The sequence below is a fragment of the Bubalus bubalis genome, chromosome 5 (assembly GCF_019923935.1).
Source record: "Bubalus bubalis isolate 160015118507 breed Murrah chromosome 5, NDDB_SH_1, whole genome shotgun sequence".
NCBI classification, from domain to species: domain Eukaryota; kingdom Metazoa; phylum Chordata; class Mammalia; order Artiodactyla; family Bovidae; genus Bubalus; species Bubalus bubalis.
In genome coordinates this window covers 126836437-126846707 of record NC_059161.1, presented here as the reverse complement: position 1 = coordinate 126846707, position 10271 = coordinate 126836437, and the positions used below count along the sequence as shown (strand labels likewise).

The 10271-nt window shown below is 53.6% G+C and overlaps 1 protein-coding gene across 2 annotated transcripts; it reads right to left on the bottom strand.

Annotated features, from left to right (window-relative positions):
* Positions 1–501: 501 nt before the first annotated feature.
* Positions 502–6684, bottom strand: LOC102389612 (aryl hydrocarbon receptor interacting protein). Of its 2 annotated transcripts, none has more exons than XM_006072716.4 (6): positions 6454–6680; positions 3391–3570; positions 1878–2066; positions 1337–1513; positions 1093–1234; positions 502–822 (listed from the first exon to the last, which is right to left on the bottom strand). In XM_006072716.4, exons 1-6 carry the CDS (start codon positions 6550–6552, stop codon positions 617–619), a joined length of 993 nt encoding a protein of 330 aa, XP_006072778.3. In that variant the 5' UTR covers positions 6553–6680; the 3' UTR covers positions 502–616. The 2 variants fall into 2 exon arrangements, with proteins under 2 accessions (XP_006072778.3, XP_025142571.1); XM_025286786.3 differs by having other exon boundaries at positions 750–822; positions 1101–1234; positions 6454–6684.
* Between the last annotated feature and the right edge of the window lie 3587 nt (positions 6685–10271).

Below are 10271 nucleotides of genomic sequence, written 5' to 3'. Positions count from 1 at the left end.
AGACAGTAGGTCAGAGGGCAGGGCCAAGTTTAGGACCTGGAGAGCCAGCCTCCCCCACCCTCCTTCCCCTCCCCACCTGGGCTGGCCTTTCAGTTACCAGGGGCCCAGACTTGGCTTCTCACTGGAACCACTGCCTGCATGAGCTGAGACCGTGAGATTGGGGGTTGGGAGGGGGTCGATGGGGAGGGCTGCGCCGGGAGCCCACCTCACCCAGGCAGTAAGCCTCCTGGCTTGCACTTGCTTCGTCTCCCCCTTAAGACTGAAGGCTCCCAGGCACCTCGGCCTTGGCCACCAAGAAACACTTCCCTTGTGACAGAGACCATCCTCGTTTCTCTGTCAGGCACACGGAGGCCCAAAAAGGTCTCAGAGCTGATGAACGGGGAGCTGGGATTAGAACCCCTATTGTTTGCCTCCCCAAACCACCCAAGTACCAGGAAATGAGGGGCAATGACCCCAGCTTTCCCAGTGGATCAGTTCGGCAAGCCCAGAGAGGGAGAGAGAGACAGATAAATAAGGCCTTTATATACAGAGAAGCATGATATAGTTGGGGGGTGGGTGGGCTGGCAGCGTCGGCGGCGGCAGCAATGGGCGGGGCGGCCGGGCCAGCGGGGCCCCATCAGTGGGAGAAGATGCCCCGGAAGCGGGCCTTGTCCTCCTCGTCCTTCTGGCGGATCCGCGCCTCCAGGGCCCGCAGCTCACGGCTCACCACAGGCGCCAGGGCCGGGTCCAGCTGCAACACCTTGGCGAAGTCAGCCTGGGCCTCCTGGGCGTTCCACACGGCCGCGTGGGCCTTGCCGCGCTTGAAGTAGGCCTTGACATTGTCTGCAGTGGGCGGCAAGCGCCCAAGGGCATGAGAAAGGGGGGCCAGCCAGCACCCCACCTTGACTGCCTGCACCAGGGGCCCAGCGTGGACGGAGCCCTCCTGCCCTGAGGATGCCAAACCTCCCCCAAGCCCCATTCCTCTCTCACTGGCACAGCAGGGCCGCGGCCCCACTGGGTGGGAGCTACTGGGTCAGGCTCCCTCGGGAGTTCAGAACGGGGGTGATATGGAAGGCCGCCTCCCTGCCTGGTGACCCAGCGCCCGGCGCTCACCGTCATACTTATTGAGGATGGAGGAGCAGTGGTCCAGCACTTCGTAATACTCTTGGGCCACCAGCTTGCACTGACAGTAGTTGAGCAGCAGTGGGGTGATCTGCTGATCCAGCTGGATCCAGTCGGGGGACCCAGGCTGTTCCTGGGGGCACGGAGGCAGGGACAGGGGAAAAGATGCTGAAACCTGGGCCCCCTGGGCGCCTCCTGACCCCTCCCCTCACCCACCGCAGTCCCCAGGCAGCACCTTCATCTGAAGGTTCTTGAGGCAGGCGATGGCGTCGTAGTACTTGGCAGCGGCCTCCTTCACGTGGCCCTCGCGGTACAACCGGTTGCCCTCCTGGTGGATAACCGGCACTGCCTTTGCCTTCTCCTCATCCGTCATTGCCCACGGGTCCTGCTGGTACGTGCCAGGGTTCTCCACCTGCCGGGGCATAGGCCAGGTCAGGGCCCGGGGTCAGCCTCTGGGCTGGCTGGGCCTGGGACACCAGGTACCAGAAGCAGAATCACTTCTTCATCCACTGACCATTCAACAAACACGTGTACAGCATCTCCTGCATGCCCAGCACTGTGCTGAGTTCTAGAAACGGAGCAATGAGCAAGATGGTGAAAAGCCCTGCCTTGGCAGACCTGAGGGAGCGGGGAAGGGCCCCATGAGGGAGGCACTCCTTGTGCCTGTCCCACCCAGCCCTCGAACAGTCAGGGAGGCCACCAGCTCTGGGCAGGCGGGCAGAGCCGGCACCCTCTCTGAAGCTGGGCGGTAGGGGGTTGGCCTGGTGGCCCCTCACCTTCAGCATCTCGATGTCGAAGATGAGAGGCTGGGGGTTCTGCTGCAGGGCGTCCAGGTCGGCGTGACCCAGGGAGTTGTGTTCGTGCATCTGGGCAATGCCACAGCAGTGCCGCTGGCCCTCCAGGGGGTCCTTGCCGGCTGCGATGTTGCGTAGACTCTTGGCCACCAGTGGGTACAGCACCACGTGCTGCAGAGGGTGAGTGGGCAGGGGGGCTCTGTCAGCACGTGCTGGCTGCTCATGGGCTCAAGAGGCCCCGCCCCTTGTCCCATCACCATCTGAGAAAGGACACTGAGGCCCAGGAGGACTTTCCCTTCCCGACTCCTCCGGCCTCCCAGCCCTCCATCACTTTCAGGCCAAACACCCATGCTTCCCACCCCCTCAACACACAAACACGCACTCCCACTGCCAACCTGTCTCCCAAGCCCTGACAAGTCCAGGGGAATTCTTACCTCTTACCTGTCCTCCTCCCAGGCTTGCAGCCCATGAGTTGGGCTCCTCATCATTCCGGGGGCCCTTCCACACTCTATTCCCAGCATCTCTTCTCTCCGGCCCCACCCCCACCCCTTTCGGGGCCCATCTCTGAGATGGGATTAGGGCAGCAACTTCAAAATCCTCATGGGGGACCCTCAGGCATTGGAGACTTAGCTTTTTTATGGTGTTTTTTTCTTTTTTTTTTAAGTCTTGGCCTACTTTAATTTTTTTTTACTTTTTGGCCATGTGGCATGTAGGATCATAGTTCCCCGACCAGGGATCCAACCCACGCCCCCTGCATTGGAAGTGCAAAGTATTAACCACTGGACCACCAGGGAAGTTCCAGGGACCTAGCTTTTGACCTTTCACTAGGGACACCTGCTGGGATGGCGGAAGCCAGACCATCCCCATGCCTAACCTGCTCTTCTCACTGACCCTGTTGTCGGCTCGGGGCCGACTGCTCAGCTAATGTTCATCCAGTCAGCAGATATGTTCTGAGTCCTGGCTCTGGGCTGGCCCACACTGGGCACTTTCAAGGTAAACAGGCCTAAACCCTGCCCTGAAGTAGCCTAAATGCAGACAAAGGACCAGATCCTGGCCATGCAGAGTATGAGAGGTGGAGAACCCAGAGGAGGGGTTCAAGTCAAGCACCAGTAGTCAGGGAAGGCTTCCTGGGGTAGTGACCCAGGAGTTAGTTTGAAGTAGGAAGGAGGATGTTGGGTAAGGAGGAGATGGGAACACAGGCAGGTGAGTGGGAGGGAGACCCTGCAGGGGCCACGTGGGCATCTATGGCTTGTGCTTCAGCTTGGCAGTGACCAGGAGCAGAGGGGATTGAAGCAAGGAGCTGTAGCGGGTATTACACTTGAGAGCCAGTCTCTGGCTGCAGTCTGGCTAAAGGAGAGAAGGCAGACTAGGGGCCAGGAGGCCAGTGCCTGGCGGTGCAGTGCCCTGGAGGGAGTCGGTGGTGGCCTGGCCAGGGCAGAGGATAGGGAATTGGGTGTGGCCAGACAGACGCAGGCAGGCGTGGGGTACGGGGTACCTTGACGTCGCAGCAGAACTGGGCGATCTCCCCCTCCCGCATGGTGCGCACGATGGTCTCCCACACGGGCAGCTTGAACTTCTTGCCAATGATGAGCTCCATGGGCTTGCCGCGCACCCGGCTGTCATCCAGCACGGCGCCCTCCTCATCACTGCGCAGAGTGCGGTAGTGGAACGTGGCCTGTGGGCCGCAAATGGGATCAGACAAGGGCACGGCCTTCCCACAACCACAAGGACAAGGCCAGCTCACAGCCTGCAGGTGGCACAAGGGACAGGGCTCACCCAGGGGTCACCACCTGACCTTTACCGCACCACCCAGGAGGGAAGGGGTCCAAGTCACATGGCGAGTGGGTGGATGGGCTGGGACGAGAGCCCAAGGGGTCTAGCTTTAGTCATTCTTTCAACAAATATTGACAGAGGACGAGATGGTTGGATGGCATCACCGACTCAATGGACATGAGTTTGCGCAAGCTCCAGGAGACGGTAAAGGACAGGGAAGCCTGGCGTGCTGCAGTCCATGGGGGCACAAAGAGTTGGACACAATTGAGAGACTGAACAACAACTACATGCCTGAGCTCTGTGCTAGGCCTGGCAGTTGACAAAACAGACAAAAGCCCCTGCCCCCGTGGAGCTCACAGGGAACTTCTAAAGGAAAGAGACGGGCCTCAAACAAAACACACTCGGTGAGGTGGAGCGAAGTGCTATGGATCAGACATCAAAATGCAGCATGGTAAGGCACAGCGAGTTCAGGGAGCCAGAGTCACTGAAGGAACTCCCTGGCAGTTCAGTGGTTAGGAGCTGACAGTTTCACTGCTGGGGCTCAGGTTCGATCCCTGGTCAGGGAACTAGGATTCTGCAAGCAGCACTGTGTGGCCCCACCCCCCTCCAAAAAAAAAAGAGAGAGAGAAAGCAGAGACTTGAAGGGAGTACAGGAGAAGCAAGCCAGACAGATGCTGAGGTAGGAAGGGGTGGGAAATTTCTTGGCCAAAGAACAGCAGGTGCAAAGGCCTCGCAGAGGGGCAGCGTGTGTGTGTTCACAAAGCGGGAGGCCAGTGCCGCCGCAGCAGCAGACTGAACCAGGGGAGGGGCGGTACCTCACGGGGTCAGCAGGTCAGCAGGGAGGGACCCCACAGAGCCTAACGCCTGTGGTGAGGACTTCGTTTTTTCACTCTGAAATGGAAGCCACCAGTTGGCTCCAAGCAGAGGAGGGACATGATCTGATGCTGGTTCTGCTGGTGCGGGGATGAGACAGGTGGGAGAGCCGGGAAGACAGAAGCAGGAGGTGAGTTAAGACGTTACTGGAATAACCCAGGGGAGAGACCTGGACCATGGTGGGAGTGGTAGAAGTGGTCAGATCCTGAGTGTACCTTGAGGATCTTCTGGGGGGTGTATGAGAACAGGAGGAGGCATGGAGACTGGGAGGTTTTTGGCCTGAGCAACCAAAAGGCTGGAGGGGCCCTACCCTGAGATGAGAGGGTCAAGGGGAGCAGGTTAAGTTGCCAATGAGATTTCCAGGTGGAGACGGTGAGTAGGGAACTGGATATCAACTTTAAAGGGGAGGGAAGGCTAGACACAGACATTTGGGAGTGGTCCAGGCATGCGTGGAGAGTTTCTTAAAAGACACGAGCCTGGATGAGATCATCTCAGGGTGAGTGAAGAGAAGTCTTGAGACTGAACCCTCCACAGGATATGGTTAGAGGAAGCCACATTCTTTCCCACCCCTAGCCACCCCTCTGAACTCCGTTTCCGCATCAGTAAAATGGAGTTAGCAACAGTACTTACCTCACCTCATGAGAATGAAAGCAAATAATCTTGTGAAGCATTGAGCACCACGCTCTTGTGAACCCTCAATCAATGCCGGTGATTGATGATTGTTTTTTTGTTTTTTATTTGTCCCTATTCTTTCGGTGTCATTGTTCACACATCATCACTATTTTTGGTGTTTTCTCCAACTGGTGTCTGTTCCATCCAAGATCTCCCTTGCCAAGACTTTCTTCAAGGCCACCACCCCCCCCCCCCCACCCCAGCCCATAGGGAACTTCACCCACATCCCTTCCCTCATCTCCAGAAGCACCCCTCTATGTATCACTGATCACTAGGGCACGCAGCTCTGCCCTAGGGCACTCCTGTGAGCCAGGCTTTACCTTCGCCATCTCTGCACAGCTCTTGTCAGCACAGTAGCTCTTACTTTGGGTGCCCCCAGTATGTTTTAAGTGTTCAACTGTTCTAGTCATCAACAAGATGTGTCACTTCAGTTCATTTTTGGTGCCAGGATCTTTACTCATTCGCTCAATATACATGTCCTGTGTGACTGCTCTGCTGGGCACAGGGGCTGCCCCCAGGAAGCCCTTACGCTACAAACAAGTGGCAACTGGGACAGGCCCTCCAGAAGAAAGAACTGCATGAGCAGAAGGAGGTAAACCTGGAGGCGTACATTATTGGGGCGGGGAGGGGTGGAAGAGGCTGGAGCTAGAGGCCTGGATGTGCAAAGGAGGAAGGTGGGAGGCTCTTTATTTCTTAGCCCTTGTCTGTCCCGACCCAATGCCACGAAGAGCAGTAGGAAAGCTGTCAAAAGGGTTCTCGTCTGGTAGACCCGACCTCCTGGCCTGTTCTCTGGGTTTGTGCGTCCCAGGGCCTCAGTTTTTCCACCTAAGCAATGGGAGCTGGTCTACGTTTTCAGAAGGCCCTTCCATCCATAGAAGACCTTGAAACTTGCAATCCAGGGGCCCCTCCCAGAGCCCAGCTTTCTCATCTGGGGTCCTCTCCCGCGCTGAGTCTGGGCAAGCAATGGGGTCAACCCCCTTACCTCCCGCAAAATGTTTATTGATGACTGACGGCCTCCATGACCTATGTAGCCACTCGGCCAAGGCAGGGGGCGGAGCTCACGCATCCGAATTCACCCTCTACTTAAATCCAGGCCAATCAGCGTCGAGCTCGGCATGTGAGCAGTAGGGTCACCGACCACTGCTGTCTGGGCATGCGCAATATCTCGCCTAAGGCCTCCTCTCGCCTCGCATGCGCACCGCGCCACCGACAGGTTAAGGGGAAGCGGGTCGTTACGAACCTTGGTTCCATCCTGAAAGTCAGGGAGCGCTCCTCGGCCCTCCTGTATCACACGCTTTTGGATCCCGTCTTCCCGGAGTCTTGCGATGATATCCGCCATCCTCCTTCCCCGCTGCTCTCTTTCGGCAACTTCCGGACTCGCTCGGCAGCTTCCGGACCTGCTTCGGCAACTTCTAGAACTTCGGCAACTTCCGAGCTGGCGCCATTTTGGCTAAGGGCAGACGCCGAAAAGAGCCCGAACGTAGAAGCGGGCTGTGATTGGTTCTCTGCTCCGTGGCTGAGCCCGCGGGTCAGGCCAGGGGCGGGGCCTGAGACTGTCCAGGGGCGGGACTGGGGCCTGTGAGACAGGCGGGGCGGGGCGTCCCTAGGAACTGTGTCCTTGAACCGATTTGGTTTGGGCCCTCCCAAGTGGCCGTCTGCCACGCTATTTAAAGTTGTAAAAGTAGCACGACAGCATTACAGAAGTGGGGGGAGGGAAGGTCGGCATCCGTAAGGTCACCTCCTAAAACTACTATTTTTGTGTATTCCTTTTTGTTTTTTCTTTTAGCTTGCCTAGCTCAATACTCGTGAGTTTTCCATCCTGAATTTTTCTCATCAATCAGTCAATCTGGGTATAAGAAGGAGGGGAAGAAGGGTTTCTGTATTCCCGTGGAAACTCTAAGCTCCCCAAGAGACTGGCAGCCCCTTGTGGTGTCCGGGCTAGCCGTGTCGTCACCACGGGGTCCACCGCGGTGTCTGGCACATAGTAGGTGCCCAGCGAATATTCGGGAATACAGGAATGATAGAAATGAGGCACCTCTGAGGCTAAAACATTTCTCTCCGCCTCTGGAAACTAGTTGTGAAGAATAACTCTAAAGCGTCTTCTCCCACTTTGGAGGTTTCGGTTCAGTTCAGTTCACTGTCTCAGTCATGTCCGACTCTTTGCGACCCCCATGGACTGCAGCACGTCAGGCTTGCCTGTCCATCACCAACTCCCAGAGCTTACTCAAACTCATGTCCATAGAGTCAGTGATGCCATCCAACCATCTCATCCTCTGTCATCCCCTTCTCTTCCTGCCTTCAATCTTTCCCAGCATCAGGGTCTTTGCGAATGAGTCAGCTCTTTGCATCAGGTGGCCACCGTGTTGGGGTTTCAGCTTCAGCATCAGTCCTTCCAAAGGCTATTCAGTACTGATTTCCTTTAGGGTACACTGGTTGGATCTCCTTGCAGCCCAAGGTTTAGGTAACTGAATAAAGGGATGTCTTCCGGCCTGTGCACTGTCCTCAGTCCTTTCATAACTGGGAAGAATTACTGTCCGTCCCCTTTGCCCCACGTGCTGAGGGCTTCAGATATTTATGTTGGTTCATTTCCCCCAAGAAGTCCCCTGAGAGAGGTGGAACCTCTGGGCCGAAAGGGAAACATGTTTTGTTTTTAACTTTTGTTTTTCACTCGCACAGGAAGTTTTATAGGCAAGTTCTGCCAAATTCTGAAGCAACGAGTTGTCTGTATTCTTACACAGATTGTTCCAGAAAATGGAAAAAGAGGGAAAGTCAACCAACATATTTTATGAGACTAGTTTAATCTTGATTCTAAAAAACTTACTTAAACCATTAGGCAAGACAAGTCTACACCGATTTTACTAATAAATATAGATATGAAGGAGTCCCAGTTGGCGCAGGGGTAAAGAATCCGCCTGCCAATGCAGGAGACACAAGAGAGTCAGGTTTGATCCCTGGGTTGGGAAGATCCCCAGGAATAGGAAATTACAACCCACTCCAGTATTCTTGCCTGGGAAATCCCATGGACAGAGGAGTCTGGAGGGCTACAGTTCTTGGGGTGGCAGAGTCTGACACGATTATGCATGCGTGCACACATCCATAGATATGAAAAATCCTAAATGAACCCACTAGTATATATAAAAGTGCCTCAGTGTGCTAAATGAGTGCCATTCACAAAAAGACGAATGTTACTAATACATTATTCCATTTATATGAGGTACCTAGTCAGATTCATGGAGACAAAGTTAAATGGTAGTTGAGTAGGGGGAGGGAAGGAAATAAGGAGTTGTTTAATGGGTATGGTTTAGTTTTGCAAGATGAAAAGATCCTGGAGATTGGTTATACAGCAATGTGAACATAGTTTTTTGTTGTTGTGGTTTTGCTTTTTTGCCACATGGCTTGCAGGATCTCAGTTCTCCAAACTGGGTTTGAACCCAGGCCATGGCAACAAAAACCTAGAATCCTAACCATTAGGCCGCTAGGGAATTCCTGTGAATATATTCAATAGCACCAGAACACTACTACAATATACATCAAGGGTGTATATTGTCACCCTGCTTATTTAACTTATATGCAGAGTACATCATGCAAAATGCTGGGCTGGATGAAGCTCAAGCTGGAATCAGGATTGCCAGCAGAAATATCAACAACCTCAAGTACGCAGATGACACCACCCTAATGGCAGAAAGTGAAGAGGAACTAAAGAGCCTCTTGATGAAGGTGAAAGAAGAGAGTGAAAAAGCTGGCTTAAAACTCAACATTCAAAAAATGAAGATCATGCCATCCGGTCCTATCACTTCATGGCAAATAGATGGGGAAACAATGAAAACAGTGGCAGATTTTACTTTCTTGGGCTCCAAAATCACTGTGGATAGCGACTGGAGCCATGAAATTTAAAAGACACTTGCTCCTTGGAAGAAATGCTATGACAAACCTGCTGCTACTGCTGCTAAGTCGCTTCAGTCGTGTCCGACTCTGTGCGACCCCATAGACGGAAGCCCACCAGGCTCCCCTGTCCCTGGGATTCTCCAGGCAAGAACGCTGGAGTAGGTTGCCATTTCCTTCTCCAATGCATGAAAGTGAAAAGCGAAAGTGAAGTCGCTCAGTCGTGTCCGACTCTTAGCGACCCCATGGACTGCAGCCTACCAGGCTCCTCCATCCATGGATTTTCCAGGCAAGAGAACTAGAGTGGGGTGCCACTGCCTTCTCCTGACAAACCTAGATAGTGTATTAAAAAGCAGAGACATCACTTTGCTGACAAAGGTCCTTATAGTCAAAGCTATGGTCTTTCCAGTAGTCATGTATGGATGTGAGAATTGGACCATAAAGAAGGGTGAGTGCTGAAGAATTGATGCTTCCCAACTGTGGTGCTGGAGAAGACTCTTGAGAGTCCCTTGGACTTCAAGGAGATCAAGCTAGTTAATCCTAAAGGAAATCAACCCTGAATATTCATTGGAAGGACTGATGCTGAAGCTGAAGCTCCAATTTTGAAGCTGAAGCTTTGGCCACCTGATTTGAAGAGCTGACTCACAGGAAAAGGCCCTGATGCTGGGAAAGGTTGAGAGCAGAAGGAGAAGGGGGTGACAGAGAATGAGATGGTTGGATGGCATCATTGACTCAATGGACATGAGTTTGAGATATTGAAGGAAGCTGCTGGTGATATTGAAGGAAAGGGAAACCTGGCTTGCTGCAGTCCATGGGGTCACAAGAGTTGGACATGACTTAGCAACTGAACAACAGCAAAGCATTACTGAACTTTGCACTTAAAAATGTTTAAGATAATAAATTTCATGTGTATTACCCACAATTAAAATTTTAAAATGCTTTCTCAAAAGAAAAAAAAGGGGGACTTCCCAGCATTTCAGTGGTTAAGACTCTGCCTTTCAATGCAGGGGAAGTGGGTTCAATCCCTGACTGGGCAACTAAGATCCCACATGCCACGGGAAACTGAGCCTGAACACCACAACTATTGAGCCTTCGTGCTCTGGAGCCCACCTCAGCTAAGACCCCACATAGCCAAATAAATAAATAATTTTTTAAGAAAAGAAAAATAAAAAAAAA

Excerpts from the sequence above, each read along its gene's own strand:
- LOC102389612 (XM_006072716.4), bottom strand. The coding sequence starts at position 6,552 with ATGGCGGATATCATCGCAAGACTCCGGGAAGACGGGATCCAAAAGCGT. Across the intron at positions 2,067-3,390 it reads AGTTCTGCTGCGACGTCAAG|CACGTGGTGCTGTACCCACT; the intron begins GTACCCCGTACC and ends CACCCTCTGCAG. Across the intron at positions 1,514-1,877 it reads TCGACATCGAGATGCTGAAG|GTGGAGAACCCTGGCACGTA; the intron begins GTGAGGGGCCAC and ends ATGCCCCGGCAG.